Source organism: Squalius cephalus (genome assembly GCF_949319135.1).
Source record: "Squalius cephalus genome assembly, chromosome: 12".
NCBI classification, from domain to species: Eukaryota; Metazoa; Chordata; class Actinopteri; order Cypriniformes; family Leuciscidae; genus Squalius; species Squalius cephalus.
Window position 1 is genome coordinate 24,911,909 of NC_137133.1, and position 22,265 is coordinate 24,934,173.

At 41.5% G+C, this 22,265-nt stretch overlaps 1 protein-coding gene across 1 annotated transcript in view; it reads left to right on the top strand.

The window, feature by feature from the left end:
• The window catches only part of lama4 (laminin, alpha 4), a 143,441-nt gene that overhangs the window by 52,704 nt on the left and 68,472 nt on the right, over positions 1-22,265 (top strand). The window contains exons 17-18 of the mRNA XM_079887731.1: positions 8,860-8,953; positions 9,032-9,148. Of these exons, the coding sequence (XP_079743857.1) occupies positions 8,860-8,953; positions 9,032-9,148 (211 nt within the window). The remainder of the gene's footprint in view (positions 1-8,859; positions 8,954-9,031; positions 9,149-22,265) is intronic.

Genomic DNA, 22,265 nt, shown 5'->3' on the forward strand with positions numbered 1-22,265 from the left:
TATCCATCATAAAAGTGCATCTATCCATCATAAAAGTGCATTTATCCATCATAAAAGTGCATTTATCCATCATAAAAGTGCATCTATCCGTCATAAAAGTGCTCCACAGGCTCTGGGGGGTTAATAAAGGCCCTCTGAAGAGAAGCAACGCGTTCTCTTTTATGATAGACGCACTTTTATGATGGATATTAATGCACTTTATGATGGATAGACACTTTTATGATGGATAGACGCACTTTTATGATGGATAGATGCACTTTTATGATGGATAAATGCACTTTTATCATGGATAAATTCACTTTTATCATGGATAGACGCACTTTTATGATGGATAGAGGCACTTTGATGAAAAATATACCCATTGACTGTCATTATAAAGCTTGGAAGAGCCAGGACACTTTTTAATATAACTCTGATTGTATTCTTCTGAAAGAAGAAAGTCATATACACCTATAGGATGACGTCAGGGTGAGTAAATCATGGGCTAATTTTCATTTTTGGGTGAACTTATCCCTAGGACCATAGACATAAAATACAAATAGGACTACCAAATTGCCTATCACAGTTGTTGGCAAGTAAATTACGTGATGTGACACATCCTATTGACCCTGTTCACATTTCTGGGTTTCTCAGAAGTGGAAGGCATCATAGTTGGGTTAACTTCTATAGCAGTGAATGAAAGACTACATTAAATATATTTTTTGTGTTCCAATTTGCTCAAATAGCAAAAGAAAAACGCCACAACAGCGTTTTCACAACTTTCAAAAAGAGTAAAAAAAATAGATAATGGCAGTCGGAAGAGAGAAAGTTGTCAACTTTGTCACAGAAACACCCTCACAGCTATTAGAAAACACCCTCACCACCCGCTATTAGAAACACCCTCACAGCAGCATTAACTAGTTTTTGTGTAATATAATACAATATAGTGTTATATGCGTAATTATCTTTTATTATGACAGTATGTGGCATGTACGTTAAAAGCGCATCTGCACTAAACAATGATATTGCAATATTCTAGACTCTTACATGTATCTAATGCCACACTTACACTACAGAAGACTGTACATTTTTTTTGTATTTTTGTATTTTCAAATTACAAATTACTTGTATTTTAATTAAATACTTTTTTCACAGCAGTATTTTGTATTTTATTTACATTTACATTTTTTTACATTTTTATTCATTTAGCTGACGCTTTTATCCAAAGCGACTTACAATTGCTATATATGTCAGAGGTCGCACGCCTCTGGAGCAACTAGGGGTTAAGTGTCTTGCTCAGGGACACATTGGTGTCTCACAGTGGATTCGAACCCGGGTCTCTCACACCAAAGGCATGTGTCTTATCCATTGCGCCACACCACCCCTTTAAATACATTTGATGAGTAAGTATTTGTTATTAGTAATTAAATACTTTTTGATGTATATTTGTGCCCATCTCTGGTTAAAGGTTGTCAGAAGAACTGCTCCTGTGCAGAGGGCAATTCCATGCTACATAGGATGCCGTTGCCAGGGGTTGGCAACCAAATGTAGTAGGATACAGCATGCTGAAACACTAGAGAGCAGCGACAGCAGCAGTGACTCCGAAAACGATACTCGGTTACTCACGTAACCTCGGTTCTCTCTAGAGAGGGAACGAGTATTGCGTAAGGAACTTACGCTACGGGAAAAGTCATCTTTTCTCGAGATACTGAAGCCAAAAAATTATCCTTAATTTTTCATAATTTGTCAACGCAGTGCAGCAGGCAGCACAGCAGAGCTAGAGCGGGCAATACTGCGTGCTCATTGGCTGCCGCGCGGCAACTGCTTAAGCCTACCAGTGAGCCCCGCGTGACGTCACGCCCAATCAGGGTGCGCGCGCCCTCGCGCGTCACAGCCCGCCAGAAGGGGCGGCGTCAGAGCGTATAAAAACAGGGCTCGGAGGCTTAATTCTCTGGTTTCTGTCGAATGAAGCGACATGAGCTCGAGGCGCAAGCACGGCAGGGAACGCAATACTCGTTCCCTCTCTAGAGAGAACCGAGGTTACGTGAGTAACCGAGTATCGTTCTCTTACGAGAGGTTCTCTCGTATTGCGTAAGGAACTTACGCTACGGGAACCCTTTGTCAACGCCGTGCGCGCCATGCATCCACACACAACTCCAGGGGGAGGGGACCCGGGGAGTGAAGAGTGGGGAGAGAGGTGGCCAGCAATGCGGGCCAACACATGTACATAAGCACCCGTAGGGAGAAACAGAGCGGCGCAGCCGGTCTGTATATAAAAGCTTTCCCTGAAAGTGCGGCTTGACCAGAAGAGTCAAATCTAATATCCAGCCTGCGAAGAGCAGGGCATGAACATGATTTTAGACTGCAAGAAGTTTAGCCTGCAGGGCGGGAACTTCCAGGTTATAAAACCTAACAAATGTAGACGGGGAGGCCCAGCCTGCTGCCGTACAAATGTCATAAATGGAAATCCCACTGGACCATGCCCACGATGAGGCAACGCCTCTGGTGGAATGAGCCCGTATGCCCAGAGGGCACTGCAGGTCTGGATAGCGTCTGTTTCGAGGCGGCGAGACCCTTGGTGTGCCCACCAAACGAAACAAAGAGCTGCTCTGAGAGCCTGAAGGCTGCAGAGCGCGTAATATAAAGCCTTAACGCCCTGACAGGGCAAAGGAGGTTATTATCGACCTCACTGGCTGCCGGCGGCAGGGCTGAGAGGGAGATAACCTGTGCTCTGAAAGGAGTACCCAACACTTTAGGGACATAGCCATGTCTAGGTTTGAGAATGACTAACGAGTCGTTAGGTCCAAACTCGAGACACGACGCGCTAACTGATAGCGCATGCAAGTCACCCACACGTTTTACTGAGGCGAGGGCCAGCAGAAAAACGGTTTTGAAAGTGAGGTATTAGAGACCCACAGAGTCTAACGGCTCGAAGGGAAAAGCTTTAAGGGCCTCCAGGACCAAAGACAGATCCCATATCGGAACCGAAGGTGGCCGCGGAGGGTTCAGCCTCCTGGCGCCTCGCAGGAAACGGGTAATGAGTTTGTTTCTTCCTAGTGCGCGGCCGTGCGCCGAGTCGGCGATCGCAGCAATCGCCGCAACATACACCTTGAGCGTGGAGGGGGACCTGCCCGCGTCCAAGAGCTCTTGGAGGAAGTTCAGAACCTGTGGAACCCCACAGGACTGAGAGTTCAAACTCTTCCCTGCACACCATTTGTTAAACACTGACCATTTAGACGCATAGAGCCGCCTCGTCGAGGGGGCTTTGGACTGCGAGGTCGTGTTAACTACCCCTTCTGGCAAATCAGCGAATATTCGTTGATTACCCACGCATGCAGAGACCAGCGCTCTGGATGGGGATGCAGAATTGACCCTCGGGCTTGAGAGAGACGGTCTCTCCTCGCCGGAATCGGCCACGGGGCTGTGTCTGACAGGCTCACCAGCTCCGGGAACCAGGGTTGGTTCTCCCAGTGCGGGGCTATGAGGAGCACTGCGCAGCGCGTTTCCCTGATCTTTGCTAATACCTGAGGCAGCATTGAGATCGGGGGGAAAGCGTACAACGGGACACTGGGCCAAACTTGGGCCAGCGCATCCTTGCTCTTCGAAAAGAACCTTTTGCACTGAGCGTTCTCGCTTGTGGCAAAAAGGTCCAATTTCGCTTCGCCGAAGCGGCGCCACAACGTCTGTACCGTCTGGCTGTGTAACGCCCATTCCCCTGGGGTAACCTTGTCCCTGGACAGTTTGTCCGGGTCGTCGTTCAGGTGCCCGGGCACGTGCGCGGCTCTCAGCGAGCGCAGCGAGCCCTGAGCCCAGACCAAAATGCGTTCTGTTAGAGCGCGCAGGGCTCTGGATCTGAGTCCGCCCTGGCGGTTCACGTAGGACACCACTGACATGTTGTCTGAGCGAACTAGCACGTGGTGTCCCCGCAAGTATGGGAGAAAATGCTTCAAAGCCTTCTCGACCGCTAACATCTCCAGACAGTTTATATGGAGGTTCCGCTCTGGGCCCGACCAGGGGCCGCAGATTGGTCTGCCCCCGTAAAGCGCTCCCCAACCCATGTTGGACGCGTCTGTCGAGACCACTTTGCGGTGTGAGATGACTCCCATTGTCACTCCCTGTCGGTACCATTCGGGCGCTAGCCAGGGCTGCAGGGCTGAGACACAGACCTGAGTCACGCTGACCTGAGCGCTGCCCGAAACCCACGCTCCGCGGGGTATTTTCGATTTCAGCCAGCATTGAAGCGGGCGCATTCGAAGTAAACCCAGCTGTAGGACCGCTGCGGCTGATGCCATATGGCCTAACAGCTTCTGGAAACGTTTCAGAGGGAGGTATCTGCCCTTTTGGAAGGATGCGGCGAGGTGTCGAACACAGCGCGCGCGCTGTTCTGACAGCCTGGCCGTCATCGCCACCGAGTCCAGTTCTATTCCTAGGAAGGAAATTGACTGACTGGGGATAAGTGAGCTCTTGGCCCAGTTCACCGAAAGACCCAGGCTTTCCAGATGACTGAGAAGCGCTATCTTGTGAGAGATGAGTTCCTCTTTTGACTGCGCTAGAATGAGCCAATCGTCCAGATAGTTCAGAATTCGCATGCCCTGTTTTCTCAGGGGAGCGAGAGCTGAATCCATGCACTTCGTAAATGTACGGGGTGCTAGGGACAGGCCGAACAGAAGGACGGTATATTGATACACCTGGCCGTCGAAGGCGAATCTCAAGAATGGCCTGTGACGGGGTATAATCTGGATTTGAAAATACGCGTCTTTCAGATCGAGAGATATGAACCAGTCCCTCGGGCGAATTAGCGCGAGGATCTGCCTGGTCGTAAGCATTTTGAACGGCCGTCTCATGAGAGCCCTGTTCAAATGTCTCAGATCTAATATGGGTCTGAGCCCACCGTCCTTCTTGGGCACGAGGAAATAATGGCTGTAAAAGCCCGCCTCGGTCAGAGAAGGAGGAACTCTCTCTATCGCCTTTTTTTCGTAGCAGCTTCGCTATTTCTGCATGAAGCAGATGGGCTGCTTCTGCGTTCACTTTCATTTCGGTCCGGGCTTGAAAGCGCGGAGGCCGACGACTGAACTGTAGCGAATAGCCCTGTATTACCGTGTCCAGCACCCATGTCGACACACCCGGAATAGCTTTCCATGCATTCGCACTCATAGCTAGGGGTCGAATGGCCTCTGAGTCCTGCCCGCTGCATAGCGCGGGACGAGGGACCTGCAGTGGCGGGCGCGCGGTGCGCGCTGAGACAGTGCTGCGAGACGGGGACTCGCTGATAGCAGTGACCGGCCGGATTGCGCTGAGAGAGCGCGCGTGAGTGTTTATAGCAGAGTGTGAACGCAGGGGAGCGGGCACAGGACTCTTTATTAAAACACGGCCGGTGGCAGTGGCGATATCTGAACCCTGAACGTGTGAGACAGAGCGAACAGCGTGTGGTTGTGAGCACTCGTGAGCGGGCACCTTTCCTACACTTAACACTCGAGCGGCAAGTGCGCGCTTTATGTGAGTGTGCTCTGTGGGGTACACAGGGGGAATTGTGCTTGTGTGTAGAAATGAACACTGGGTCGTGGGCATATTTACTACACTCAAACACCGTCGGCGTGAGCCGAATAACCAGAATTAACACTCTTTGCCAGATTTTCTGGGCCGCTGTACGAACAGCGTTTGTGTGCAGGCGAGCGAGTTATATAACTGACTCATTGGCTGCAATACACACACTTTCTGCGTGTGAGAAGCTGGCCGCGAGCTTGGATCAGCGAACAGCATAAAAATTTTTGCTGCCAGAGCCGGGATCGAACACGGGTCTCTGGTGTGAAAGCCTGTTATTCTGCCACTGAGCCACAGGGGAAGAGTGCATAGGCTATCGGTTCGCTCGAGCATAAGAGAGGGCGGGTCATGTTTTTCGTCGGCGATAGCGTGCAGACGTGCGTGTATTATAACAGGCTCGTTGCTGCAACATTAACATTTTCAGCCGCCTAAACTCAGAGGGGGCTGAGAAACGTATGGGAATTGGAGAATGGCCCGGCCTCAGCGGGGCAACAAACATCTCCCTCCTCATTCCGCCGGTGAGTGAGGCACGCGGGGTGCTGAGCATTACTCGTGACCGTCCGCTCTGACATCCCTGAGAACGGCGCAGTTTGCGCGGGAAGCGGGGCGAGTAGCCGGAGCGTCGTCATGTTTTGCAGGCGAGCGTGTAAGGTAACAGGCTCGTTTACTGCAATATTAATATTTCCAGCCGCCTGAACTTAGAGGGGACTGAGAAATATGTGAGAAAGGCGGAAGCCAAGCCTCGGTGGGACTCGAACGCTCTCTTTCCTCCTATCACCGGCGAGTGACGGACGCGGGGACAGTAGCTTTCTTGTAACGTAAAGAAAACTAACCCCGCGACTGTCAGCTTCTGCAATCCCTTGTGAGCGGCGCAGTCTGCGCGGCTCGAACAGAGGGAGAGAGTGCGGGGAGGGCGAGTAGCCAGAGAGCGTTATCATGTTTGCAGGCGTGCGTGTACTGTAACAGGCTCGTTTACTGCAATATTAATATTTCCAGCCGCCTGAACTTAGAGGGGACTGAGAAATATGTGAGAAAGGCGGTAGCCAAGCCTCGGTGAGACTCGAACACTCTCTTTTCTCCTATCACCGGCGAGTGACGGACGCGGGGACAGTAGCTTTCTTGTAACGTAAAGAAAACTAACCCCGCGACTGTCAGCTTCTGCAATCCCTTGTGAGCGGCGCAGTCTGCGCGGCTCGAACAGAGGGAGAGAGTGCGGGGAGGGCGAGTAGCCAGAGAGCGTTATCCTGTTTGCAGGCGTGCGTGTACTGTGACAGGCTCGTTTACTGCAGTATAGATATTCCCAGTAGCCTGAACTAGGAGGGGACTGAGAAATATGTTAGAGATGGAGGTTAGACCGGCCTTGGCGGGTCTAGAACACTCTTTTCTCCTTTCGCCGGGAGACGGCGGGCGGGGGGGAGGGGGGGTAGCTTTCTTGTAACGTAAAGAAAGCTAGCCCCGTGACCGTACGCGTCTGCGATCCCTTGTGAGCGGCACGTTTTGCGCGGCTCGAACAGAGGGAGAGAGCGAGCCCCGTAATCATCCGCATCTCTAACACACCTTGTGAGAGGCGCAGTTGCGCGGCTCGACAGAGGGAGAGAGAGAGCGGGGAGTGGTGCGAGGCATTTGAAACAACGCCTCGTGTAAAGATACATCAGTAAAACACATAATGAGAAAGGATATATCGCCGGATAGCTGAGCTGGCACGGCAGGCTGAAGGCGGCGAAGATTCGTCCGGCTTCCTCAGGCTGTCCTAGGCTGGCTCGTTGCTGGTTTCGACGGCGACGGCTTCTCTCAGAGAGCAGCGATGCGAAGAGCTTCGCTGAAGAGACAGAAATCAGAGAATTAAGCCTCCGAGCCCTGTTTTTATACGCTCTGACGCCGCCCCTTCTGGCGGGCTGTGACGCGCGCACCCTGATTGGGCGTGACGTCACGCGGGGCTCACTGGTAGGCTTAAGCAGTTGCCGCGCGGCAGCCAATGAGCACGCAGTATTGCCCGCTCTAGCTCTGCTGTGCTGCCTGCTGCACTGCCTTGACAAATTATGAAAAATTAAGGATAATTTTTTGGCTTCAGTATCTCGAGAAAAGATGACTTTTCCCGTAGCGTAAGTTCCTTACGCAATACGAGAGAACCTCTCGTAAGAGAACAGCTAAACCAATTGTATAAACATTATTACAGAAATTAGTTATCACCCTGATTTTTTTTTTTTTTTTTTTTTTTTTGGTACAAATTGCTACTTAATGTAACAGTTTTAATCAGTAAATACTTTTAAACCTACTCCACACATGACTCCTGTGTGTTTTAGTCTTTCAACATTTAGTTGTCAGTACCTTTGTCTCACACTCCAAACACCTGGATTGAACAGTAACCAGCCTAACCCAAAATCCTCAAATCCTTTTTTTTTTTATTTCGATAGAATAAATACAGCTATCCCACTTGTGAAAGAATATTAGAAATACTAGACATTGCAATACAAATAATAGATATTGCATAAATATGCAAACAATATACTGTACATACAGAAACAGAGCAGTATACAATTAACATCAGTTAATGGTAAACTTCTTTCTTAGACCTTGTTTGAATTGACAGGCTATTATAGGCTTGAAATTGAATTCCCTCTAAATGTGTTATGGGCCATGAGGACTGTCTGGTTAGTGAAAATGATCAAAATATGATTTCATCTAGTAAAAGTTAACTTCACATGGTAATTTGTTTATTTTAACAACAACAAAGGGAAAAGAATGCTACCGATTACAAATGGAATGTTCAATATTTTTTTAACATTTTTTTTGCCTACCTATGAATTAAGAGGCATTGTTAACTCTTACGTTCTAATTACATGTACAATCAAGTCATCAGATGAAAGCTTATCTTCCACTCTTTTGAAAGATGTGCTCAGTTTGTTTCTTGCATAAAGTATCAGGGAGATATGACTCAGGATTCATGAATATAATTAAACCTTTTTAGCATGTTTGGGTGATTCCGGGGGGTTAAAGCAGAATTTGAGGTAGCATTGTTTTGACCCTAATTACAAGTTTCCAGCAGCTTGTTGACCGGGTTGTCCACCCAGGTTGTGATCCTCAGACATCATAGATTTCATTTTTATATGACAACCTTTTACAGCAGCCCATGTCTGCTAAACCCCCTTTGCCCCCTGGGTATATGTCTATCATTCAAATGTTTGGAATACATGGTGATACAACTTGGTGAAAAAAATAATCAATTTCCTTCAAAAACATCAAAAATGTTGTATTGAATCTACACCTTTGAATGCTAATGTATCTCTGTGTACAGTGGTTAATGTGGTTACTTGACGTGTCCCTTGATGTTTTTCTCAGGATATTGATGGATTAAACTCTCAACTGAGCCTCATGCGCTCTCAGAGTGACAGTGTGTTAACAGAGGCATCAACCCTGTTCTTTCAGCAGAAAGGTAAAGCAGAGAGAGTGCTTTTTCTCACTTTTCCTACTTTGTGGATAAAACTAAGTCCACTTTATTTTATTTTTGCAGACATTGTATCCACAGTCCTCGACAATAAGAAATACATCGAAGAGACCAATGAGATGATGGATAGCTCCTCTAAAAAAATAGCTAAGATCATCAGTGACATCAATGCAATTCATAAAGGCAAGAATAAATTGTACATTTACTTTTTTTTAGTTGTATCTCTGCCTGTACTATTTGGTGTTTAGAGCTCTGCCAAGTTTGATTTTGAATTCTTTCACTTATTTTCTGTTTAATATATCTTCTTTACACTTGATATTGCGTCTCTTAGAGATAAATAAGTTAAGAGTCAGAACATTTTTGAGGATAACATTAAAGGGGACCTATTATAATTCACTTTATAAGGTGTTTGATATGGCGAAAAATCAATGACAAAATTAACGGAGCGCACAACTGATGCTGGCGCGCGCAATAAATGACATTCGCAAGAGGATAACAGATCTACACGCGAGGAAACAGTATGGCGAGTGGATAATGCCACGGATAACTTACCGAAGTCTACAGTCGTGTACTTTTACGTGACAGAAGGGGTACGCTGCACCACAGACGGGTGAAACCAACGCGTGACTCCAACGTCGCATCACAGCACGTCGCACCACTGACGCGTGACTCCAACGTCTCACCACAGCACGTCGCATCACAGACGCGTGACACCAACGTCTCACCACAGCATGACTCCAACGTCGCATCACAATAAAATAATATCTATTTTCCCCCCTAGCTTTTCTTATCTTTCCTTTGTTATCTTTCTAATCAATCATTCTTTTCTTGTATTCTGATGACATTGAAAATATCATTGATACAAATTTTGTATTGTATACAAAGTTGTGTATGTCATTAATGTCATCTCTGAATGGTTTACGAACATAGTTTTTTTTTTTTTTTAAATAATTCACTCACTTTCTACTGGATATGAGGGCTATGCAAATTATACACCATCAAAGTCACAACTTTTTGCACAATTATTAACAACAACTTTAAAGTTGAACAGATAAATTCGTTAATTGTAATCTATAAACATAATATTCTGGAATGTGTCAGTCTGAGTTTTTACTTTTGAAGGTGGTAATAATTTTAATTTACACAGTTGACCATAATGGGCGAATACACAAAATGAAACTATTCACGATATTGTTTACAGGAGAAGGTGACAAGAAAGTATTTTAATAGCCTATTATTTTCAAGAAATCAACAATGAAAAAATATAAGACAGGGAAATAGTCGTTTAGTCACAAAATGCAAAACAATGTAGGTTCATGGTCAAATGTTCAAGACTAGGGCTGTCAGTGTCGACTATTTATTTAGGCTATATATTTTTTGGTCATAAAGATAGATCTGAAGTGAACAATAGCCTTTAGTATGACTTAAATACATAATTACAAATGAGGCAATATAATTGGTTCAAATAAAGTAGGGTATTAAAAGTAATTAATTATTTTATTTTATTTAACAACACTATTAAAATACATGAAGAAATATATAAACAATGAACATATGTATATTATGTACAAATGCCAACAGAGGGCGCAAGAGGATAACTGACGATAATTGTTACACTTTACATCAAGAGCAGTACTACGGTGACGCATAGCTGCTGCCACATACATATTATTGTTTCCCCTCAATTATGTTGTAATAACGAGATCTTATGTCGTTTTAACGTCATCTTTTCTCGTAATAACGTGATCTTATGTCGTTAAAACGACATATTTTTCTCGTAATAATGAGATGTCACGACATCTTTTTTTTTTTGCCTTTATAATCCACATAAAATTGACAGCCTATCCTTTTTCACACTTCTACGTTCAAAAAGCTTATGCAAATAGTAACAGCCCCCAATCAGGCAAAATGAATCAATGAGGCCCTTTTTAAAAATATATTTTATATAGGCCTATAAGTTTTTTTTATATAATATATTAATTATATATAGCCTAGCCTAAGATTTATTTTTGTTAATAGGCTATATCTTCATTACCTAGAGATAATTAAACAAAAAGTAGTCAAAACACATCTAACAGAACATAGCCTAAGTTGTTTATTTTTTACAACATTGTGTTCTTATTTTGTTTAATTAACGAAATGTCAATCTTCATCTTTATAACAGAAGATACAATACAAAAATCTTCAAGATACAGCCATATACAATCTTCACATGTATAACGGATTGTCACCTTATAAACAGTCCTTTGTGTGGTGGAATAAGCAATGCTATATAGAAATGTTACCGGTATAATTTAAACTTTATTTTATTATTTTATTTGTTCATGAACTAATTATGCTAACTCAACTAATTTAATGTAAAGAGCTGGATAAAATTACTAATTAAATAATGTCAAATATTAAATGTAGGCTATTGATTAGAGTTGCCATAGACTAAAGGATTTTTCTAGACTAGTAGTAATTTATTTAAGCAATTAGGACTAATCGCACGTTTATATTCAATCCTGGTATATAGCCTATGGCTATTCCGCGCTCAAGCGCATAAAACTTGCCGCAAAGCACCGGCAAAAGTAGGCTAATGAATGCGCCTTTCATACGGACAGGATCACATAATCAGATGGCAGCCTACCGTATTTGCTTTCGTTGGTGGACATTTTTATTTTATTTATAAACTTTATATAGATAGGCTAGTTATATTTCTCATGTCTGTGAGGCTAACTGTTTTTCGGTTCATTTTTTAGATGCGCTCCAATTCACAGAGATCATGAAAGCGCGTTCGTTTTCTTTTATTTTACAAAAGCACAACGTTTTCTTGTTGTTGAGAGTTTACACAAATAAAGTTGCGACTGATGTATTATTCTTTTCTGTATGACCAGAAATGGAGTATTTAAGTTGTTTCCACTGTTGATAGGAAAATGCGAGTGATGGCACCGGCGCGTCCACGTGTGCCATGCAGTGCGCGCTCCACACTCCGCACAAACACTCGGATATGCGCTTAATAATAGCGAACATTTATCTAGGTTAACGTTAGAGCGAGCGGCCATGCCAGACTGATAAGTCCTTCATGTTTAACAAATCAAATTCTGTTGCATTTTATTGCGCCAGTTTGAAAAGGGCGGCTGAAACACTCTAAAGAAAAAAAACAGCATTGGGCGTTTATCTGTAAACAAATTCGTTTAGTCTTTAAAATAAATATTGTTTGTGGGCTAATTAATGCCACAATAATTTGTTTATTTTATTGGCTACTTTTATTTTTCATTTTTGTTTTGCATTGAATACCATTTAAAGGATTTGCTGTGCACCGCAATGCCATCCTCCCATAGAAAGAAACGTTAAGAGCCACCTTTATTTTCTTTATAATAAAGGGTTTCTCTGAAAACGCTTAACGTATAATTAAATGCATTGCGTTCATATTCTGGGCTCATCTGCTTTTCTGTAGGATAGTATGGTTTATTAATAAGGTGTGTACAGCATTTGATCTTTATCACTGAAGTAGCCTATTAAGCCACATTAAGCTTTTTCTTTATGCTTAGCCTAATATGCAATTAAACCTATTTTTTACAGTCTATGAATTAAACACAATGTTCGTATTCTGGGCTCATCTGCTATTAATAAGGTGTGTACAGAATTTGATCTTTTAACATGAATGTCCGTTGGGGGCTGCTATTTCTTCAGCTTTTTTTACGTATGATAAAGACATGATTGGCTATCAATTTTATGTGGATAAAGGCATATTTTGTACATGACTACACACGTCCTTATAAGGCCAAGAAAATGTGTCGTTTTAATGAAATAAGATCTCGTTATTACGAGAAAAATATGTCGTTAAAACGACATAAGATCTCGTTATTACGACATAATTGAGTGGAAAAAATTATATGTATGTGGCAGCAATGCGTCACCGTAGTTTTTCATAAACTTCGATTTAAGAATAAAGAATTTTCCAAGCAAAATGATTAAGTCGACTATATATTGTACAGAGAAATTTGAGTCAGAAAAGTAAAAGAAGATATCAAAATTAGATAAATGTAGGCTTTGTTTGAGCCAAGTTGTTGAAACATTGTTGTTGCCATTAATGAAACATTGGCTATATCATTCCACAGAGAAGAGCTATGTGAGCAATTATAGAATAAATGGTCTAACGTTTCCGTTTCCATAAAGCAAAAGCTGCATTTTTCGTCTACGGTAGGCTATAAATTTAGAGATAATCTTGTTACAGGGGTAATAAATTATATTTCTTTTAATTAGTTTGTAATTAAAAATGTATGTGGGTTACTCCATGCTCTATTCCAATTAATATTTTCATACAAGGGGGGCCATTTGTATCTGGAGGCAGGGATAGATTTTGCAAATAAAAGATTTTTATTACTTTGTTGTTAACTTTTCTGTCTAGAAAAGATAGACCATTTATTGAAACACTGCTGTAGAAAGACCAACAAGTTAGAGCCTGTTTATGGAATATTCGCTTCTTTTTTTATTAAATCCAAGCAATTGGGTGATGACAAATTTAAAATTAAGAGGCTTTAATATTAAACAAAAATTCACTTTAAAGAAAAGCTTCCTACAAAACAAAACAAAAATCATGTCTCCCGATATAGCCTATTGCAAATCCAATCTTACTCATGCTATTCACTTTTCGTTATCAACATCGGAAAAATAACATTAGATTGGGACGACGTGTGTATCAGGCGTCTTATTAGGCGACGTACTGAGGGACGACGTGTGTATCAGGCGTCTTATTAGGCGACGTACTGAGGGACGACGTGTGTATCAGGCGTCTTATTAGGCGACGTACTGAGGGACGACGTGTGTATCAGGCGTCTTATTAGGCGACGTGCCTGGTTCAGACGTTATGATTTTTTATACATTTCTCACGTACGCCGTCGCCACGTCGCCGTAAGGTATACGTTACTACTGTGACGCCGCCGTGACGTCGCCGCCGGTCTGTCGTCTGACGTCTCTATCAATCCCATTCAAAAATAGACACGGACTGACGGCGACGGAAGGGTAGACTGCTCCTTCGCCTTCTTCAGGGTAGACTTAGAAAAGGCATTATCCGCTCGCCATAGAAACAGGAACTCGCGAGCTCATTCAAACCCTACGCATGATCATTCCCCACGCTCTCGCGCTTGATCTCCTCTCGCCTGCTGCTTTTGCAATGCTCGCTCGAACACTTTTATTTTGGCAGTCGAGGGGCGGGACGTTTTAATAACCTCAAATGTCATTGGTTACTTCCCCTTTTCCGGAAGTCAGTTGTGATTGGACGCCTGTCCAATGACCCGTAATAGCAGTAATAGAGCATCACCAGAGCCCGTCTACGGATCACAGTCCCGAGTGCTTCGGTGCCGGAAGTAAATTTCCCATTCATTTTTCCCATTGGCGTTTTCGAAAATCCGTATCTAAAGAGTTTTAGAGCATGTCTGAGGATAACCAGCTACGGCTGAACTCATAGGCATACAACATATCATTTCGAGTGAAAAAACGGCGAGAAAATACAAAAAAAGTCAAAGGTACAAGACTGTGTACATATTTTCATTTCCGAGCGAAGGAACTACTCATCCCATAAACCAGCGCGCCTCACTGAAGTTGACTGAAGCCACAACCGCGAAAGAGCCTTTAGAGCGACTTTAAAATCTGACGACAGCCACGCGAACTTTTTCTTGTGGCGTTTATAGCAGTTCTTTCAGTAGTAATTGTGTAAATAGACTGGAAAGCATGGCTGCTCATCAGTTTCAGCGGCCCACCGGCAGGTTGCTGACAAATGCCTCAACAATTTCCCACTTGTGGTCCATGCTCATTTTATTCATGAAGTTATAGTTCATCCTTAATTTTAATAACATTTAATGTATTTTCTTAATAACAACAAGTGAAAATTAAAAAGTGAAGGTCAGCAAACCAGAAAGTGCATCATATTCAGTTTATTAACTTGCCATGAATTATTACACAAATGTTCAGTAAATGCATGAAGAGCTCTCTATGGCTCTGGGTATGCCTAAGCTAAATATTGTTTTGACAGTGGCATCATAAAATGCTTGATATGACTCATACCATGAAGACTCCTCGGTTCAAATGTCACATCAGTGATACCGTGCAAAAAAACGCAACAGTTTTTTTTTCTTTTTCTATTTATCTTGAGTCTTCACGAACTTTCGCGGGGTTTACACGAGCTCCACCAATCAGATGCATCACTGTGGGATTGTGGGATTGTTTAGGATTGTGGGTAATGAAGTACTTCTCCAAGACATCGCGAATAAAAGGCATTTATCTCAAAACAAGGTTAGTGCCCCATGAACTTTTGGCGGTTATATGAGCATACAATCGCTTAGTACTGCCGTAGCTGGTTTTAAGTCTACCATGTATGGTTACGTTTTTATGGCTTATACCCCAACTGTCAATGGAGAAATTGTATTGAATTTTTACTTCCGGCACCGGCTGTGGGCGGGACTGTGATGCTATATTCACTTGACTTCAAACATGATATTTGTTTTATTTATTTATATTAATGTGTAATGTGATTTAATGCATTGGTAATATAGAATAGATTCTTACCAGATACTTTATTTACAGAAAGTCGTACTAGTGATTGCATTGTGTTGTTAAGAGATATTTACTGACTGTAATGACGCATTTCCATGGTTATTAGCATTGTAAATCTACCAAAATTCTTATAAATTTTTACATTTTATATTTATAACACTATCCCCTGGTTTCACAGACAGGGCTTAAGACTAGTCCTAGACTAAAATGTAAGTCTGAGCTGTTTCCACTGAAATAAACTTGCACTGACTGATCTTAAAAATATATCAGTGCCTTTTTAGTTTTAAGATGCACATCGGTAATGTTTTTTTCTAAGCATGTTTATAAAAATTACTTAAATGTCCTAATTGATCTATGGTCTAATCCTGGCTTAGTCTAAGCCCTGTCTGTGAAACCGGGCCTGATTTGTGTTATTGCCATTAAAATATCTAAAAGAAATTGGATAAAAATGGGAATGCAAAGTCATATTTGCTGTAGTTCACCACTACATTACCACTATACTCCCTTTCACCACTATTAACGTTTACCCAACAAAAATTATATTGGATCTGAGAACCTCAGAAATGTAAAAAGTGTCCATTAAATAGTTGTAAATATAACAAGGGCTTTAGATGAAAGATAAATTACTTGTTTATATCAATAAGCAAGAGTTTTTGTGTAAGCTTTTTGTTATCATCCTGTGTATTACTATTATGTAAATTTTGAGTTGTTCATTATATGTTCTATTAAATGTAAAAGGGGTTCTGGCAGTATGAATGCATTTTTTTTTTTTTTTTTTTATTTAGATATTTTATGTTCAGATGGGGTGTAATCATCCATGCTGTGTGTACTGTACTTTCCTCATACTTTCTCTTATTAGGTTATTCGCTTGCAAAAAGTTAGATGATTAAGATCACTATATAATGTTGTAATATCTACTTTGCTGGGTTTAATAATTTGCTGGGTTTAATTTTGTTCCTCTGTATTCTGGAGCAAATTCTGAAAAGGCATTTGTGAGCTATAATTAATGCTGTGTACTGTATCTTAACTTGAGAAGCCAGAACCCCTTTTCCATTTAATAGAAAATATAATGAACCATTTATATTACGTAAAAATGTATAAGAATTTTGATAAATTTACAATGCTAATAACCATGGAAAAGCATCATTACAGTCTGTAAATATCTTTTAACAACACAATGCAATCACTAGTAAGACTTCCTGTTAATAAAGTATCTGGTAAGAATCTATTCTATATTAACAATGCATTAAATCACATTACACATTAATATAAATAAATAAAACAAATTAAGTGATGTCTCATGTCAAGGACAGGTGACCAATGACATTGTAACCAATGACATTTGAGGTTATTAAAACGTACTCGGTTACTAACGTAACCTCGGTTCTCTCTAGAAGAGGGAACGAGTACTGCGTAATATCTTAAGCTATGGGGAAATCTCTTTTCCGCGAGATATTGAAGCCAAAAATTATCCTTAATTTTGAAATAATGTAAAACGCATTGCGGCAGCATGCAGGCATAGGCAAGATGGCTCGCGTGCCTATTGGCTGCCCTGCGGCAACTGCAGCAGCCTATCGAAAGAGGCCCCCGTGACGTCAGATCCAATGGGGGCGCTTCGTGCCCACTGCGTCACGTCCCGCCGAAACGGGCGTGGCTAGGGCCTATAAATACAGCTCGAAGGCTGATAGAATCTGGTTTTTCATCGCCGAAGCAAACCAGAGCGTGTTGCAGGCACGGCAAAGATACGCAGTACTCGTTCCCTCTTCTAGAGAGAACCGAGGTTACGTTAGTAACCGAGTACGTTTTCTTACGAGAGGTCTCTCGTACTGCGTAATATCTTACACTAGGGGAACACAGTGTAAAACGCAGTGCGTGCTGAGATCCGTCACCAAAGTCCCAAGGGCAGATGCCCGGGGCTCATATAGTGCATAATCACCAGGGACTCACAGAGAGTCCGGGAAGAGGGGCTAGAATAGCATCATTCCCGTAATAAGTAGCATCCTATAAGGAGCTAATCATATAAACAGTGTTCCACACAGTCAGGGCGAAAAAACTCAGCCTGGACTGAAGAATATTATGGGTCTTACACCCTGCCCATAGAGTTATTTAATCGATCAGCGAGCGACGCTCAAGCAGTTTCAGTATTCTGGGCCGATAGCATCGGGGCAGACACTACTGATTTACTAGACCGAAAGCAGCTTAGCCTGCAAGGCGGGAACCTCTAGGTTATAAAACCTTATAAATGTAGACGGGAAGGCCCAGCCTGCCGCCATACAGATATCCTGCAAGGCAATCCCACTAGACCAAGCCCACGACGAGGCCATGCCTCTTGTGGAGTGCGCTCTGACACCCAACGGGCACTGCAGGCCCTTAGAAGTGTAAGCCAGCACTATAACGTCAACTATCCACCTGGATAGACTCTGTTTCGACGCAGCTAGTCCCTTAGAACGTCCGCTGAACGAAACAAAGAGCTGCTCTGTCTGTCTGAAGACAGTCGAGCGAGACACATAAAGCCCTTAATGCCCTGACCGGGCAAAGGAAGCTTGCGTCCTTTTCCTCATTATAGACCGGCAGGGCTGACAGGGAAATGACCTGAGCCCTAAACGGTGTGTTGAGGGATTTAGGAACGTACCCGTGCCTTGGTTTGAGTATGACTTTTGAGTCATTTGGCCCAAATTCCATACACGTCGCGCTCACTGAGAGCACTTGCAAGTCCCCTATACGCTTTACCGAAGCGAGAGCCATAAGAAACACTGTCTTGAAAGACAAGTGTTTGATATCTATTGAATGGATTGGCTCGAATGGGGCACCTTTCATGGCTTCCAAAACCGTTGAAAGGTCCCACATGGGGACTGAGGGAGGTCTGGGAGGATTCAGCCTCCTACTGTAGCTCCTCTAAGGAAGCGGATGACCAGATCGTTTCTCCCAAGTGACTGGCCAAGCGCCGGTTTAGTAAACGCCGCTATGGCCGCCACGTAGGCCTTGAGCGTGGATGGGGTTCTGTCCTTATCCGGTAGCTCCTGCAGGAAGGAGAGAACCTCCGTCACCCCGCAGTCCGGTGGTGATACGCCACGAGCTGTGCACCAGCTAGAAAACACAGACCATTTCGAGGAATAGAGCCGTCTAGTAGACGGGGCCCTAGCCTGCGTGATCGTGTTTAACCCTCTGGGGTCTAGGGTGTTTTTGGGGCCCTTGGGATGTTTTGACATGCCCTGATATTTGTGCTTTTTTCAGTTATTTATAAACCTGATAATGCCAAAGGTGTAAATTCACTCTATATAGCACAAACAGGTCTACCATAATATGTAAGCATTGTGTATGTAGATGTTTGTATTTTTAAGAGAATAATGTTTATGCGTGGTTATTGAAAAAAATAAAAATGAAAGTTGCTAAAATAAGATCACAAAACTCATACTAAATATGTGTCAATAAGACTTTTGACTAATGGATGTTGTTGCTACGAGTTCTGGCTTCAAAATTATGTGAAAATAGTCTTGCTTTATCGTTCACATGAAACAATACATTGATTTAAATTGGGTAACACAGGTTTTGCTTGGAAAGCCAATATGCGAGGGGGGCGTGAACAAGGAGTGGTTTACACCTTAGAATACAATGTCCCACCCACTCTGCATAATGAGCCATTCATTCAGGTGTGACACTGACTGAGCCACAATGCAAGGACAAAATATATATTTAGAAGAAGACTTATATTGACCATTTAAGATTTTGCTTACATCTATCTTGTAAATATCTTTTGCTATTTTATTAAAAAGGTTACAATTACAACAATAATTACAATTTCAACAATATTTCAAGTGTACTCTTTCTTTGTAAAAAAATGATTATAGGCCTACATTTTATTATGTATTCATTGGAACAGCTAACATCTTAGTTGATGACTTTATTTTTGACAAAAATAGTATTTTTTATATATCAAATACATCAAATAAGCTTTTGTTTAGCAATTTCTGCTCATATGTTATATACATACATCTGTGTATGTATGTATGTATATGTATATGTATGTATGTATGTATGTATGTATGTATGTATGTATATATATATATATATATATATATATATATATATATACATATACATATATACAGAGGTGGGTAGAGTATCCAAAAACTGTACTCAAGTAAAAGTACAAGTACTTATAGAAATATTTACTCAAAGTAAAAGTAATAATCTTAATAGTTACTTGAGTAAGAGTAAAAAAGTATCAAATGAAAAAACTACTCAAGTAGCGAGTAACTTACTTCGGATCATATAAGCCTATATATATATATATATATATATATATATATATATATATATATATATATATATATATATATATATATGAAGACTTCATGATGCAAAAGCCTCTGAGTGCCATCTGAAATTTTCTTCTAAAACAAGCATTTTTATCAAGCTCGTATATTTAAGTTCAGTAATTTCACTTTAATGACAATTAATATGTACTTTTCATTGCCATTTAAGTGAAATAACTGAACATAAACATACAAGCTTGATAAAAATGCTCTTTTAGAAGAAAATGTCAGATGGTACTTGGAGGCTTTTGCCTCTGAAGTCGTCATATATAAAATGATATTATTTAGATTTTGTTTATTTAAATGACTATTATTTTCATAAGTAGATAAGTAAGGCTCTCTTTGCAACAAAAACAGAAGAGAGACTCTTTCTGCCATCTGTATAGCCCGAAAATCATTGCCTGTCCTCTGGTTTGTATAATAGTAACTTATACAACTACATTTGGATTATTAGACAATGTCGAAATAAAGTGAATCTGCATTCAAAGGCATGTATTTGACAGAGAAGAGTTAAAACTCTTCACATGTGCTCGCGCTCATGACTGCTACTGAACATCTGAACACACACAAAAAAAAAAAAAAAAAAAAAAGTAGGCTACATCGACGGATCTTCTTCTGACTGTTCTCCAAAATATAATCAAATGTATATTTCTGCAAGCATGTTTAAACTGGTTAACTGTGTCTACGGCAGGCAAAGGCATTCGTTTTCAAGTCGAGTTCGCACGCCACTGCGCAACAATACACACAAACTACCGCGGGATGGCAGGTGTTCATAAACTGTGAACAATGGTAGCTTTATTTAATATAAATTAATTATATGTCCAAAAAACGGGTAATGTCATACTTTTTAGTATCGTGGCGTAATAATCTGTTTGGTTGTAAAATGAATTGAAATCGAATATATCGTCCTGTGGAATCATTCATTCACAGACAGCATACGAAGATGATCAACTATCTTCATCGCTGGCAAAAATATATTATGCATTTGAAGATTTGCTCTCACTTGACTGTACTGTAGGTCCACGGCCACTTCATCCAACGCTCTTGATGTGCTTAAATCTTCCTGTTACGACTCCGAGTCGAGTGTGAATTGAAATCGCTTCAGACGATTCAGTGTGTGCAACTGAACAGATCATTCAAACTGATTCGCGAACCGATTTAGACAGATCTGCCAACTTGTTTGATGAAGTCTTTGAACAGAATCGACTCAAAAGAGTGATTAATATGTGAATTGAGCATCGCTCAAGCCCAGAAAAAAGATACAGCGCGCTTGGATTAAACTACGCATTTAACATAGATTCTTAAATTATGAGCTATGAAAAACATTTCTTAATATGTCATACATCATTTGAAAGATATTTCTAATCTATAAATTGCAACAAACTTGTAATTAACACTTAAATTTAACATTTTTAGTTTTTTTGAAAATGAGACATTTTAACCCCCTGAGGTCGACGGTATCGCCGGCGATACCAGCTCGCTTATTTTCAGTTCAGTTCAAAAGAAATTAATTTTGCTCTGTGGACATTGATATTACAAGCAAGTTTCATACATCAATCGATTCTGTTAAATGTGTATTATTTTTGTGTATACTCACAATAAAAACAAAGTGTTGTGCTTTTTGCCAAATAAAGAAAAATAAACGTGATGCGAGTTCTGCCTTCTATCTGTCAGTGTAGTCCATTCTGAAACGCGTCCGAAAATGAACAATAACTCAGCGAATACTCAGTCAAACAGGCAAACAGACATACAGGCATGAAGCTTGAATTCTCTTCTCTTAAATGAAGTAATTTATATAAAAAACAAATATTCTCATCTTGTGAAATCTGTATTAAAAGAGAGCGATTCCAGTCGACCTCATTACAACTAATTCAAATGTAATGTGACTCCGCCTACGGAGAGCGCGCGCTATTCAAACGCAAATGAATGAGGCAATCCGCGCAATCCTGTGAACGCCCCCTGCATTAAAATAAAGTAACGAGAGGAACGTCGCCCAATGTAACGTTCCAAAAAAGTGCTCAAGTAAATGTAACGAAGTAAATGTACTTCTTTACTACCCACCTCTGTATATATAACATATGAGCAGAAATTGCTAAACAAAAGCCATTTGATGTGGCAGTATATTCTACAGTAAAAACTGTACTCAAATCTAGTCAACAAAATGTTGTCTTTCATATTTCGCCTGACTGTAACGTTGTTTTCATGAAATATTAGGGCATATAAATGTTAATTTGCAGTTTAATACGTTGCTTATACAAATAGCCTACATTTTATGTCAACATATTTCAGTCGATTTTTACTCATCTCAGTATAGCAATACAGTTTGCTAAAACATCATCATTCATTCACACAGAAATTACACTGTGGTAAACAGCGCGCGTCTCTGCCGTTCACAGAAACGCGATTCACTTGAGAAGGGAAAAAAACTTACTACAGTATTCCTTAGC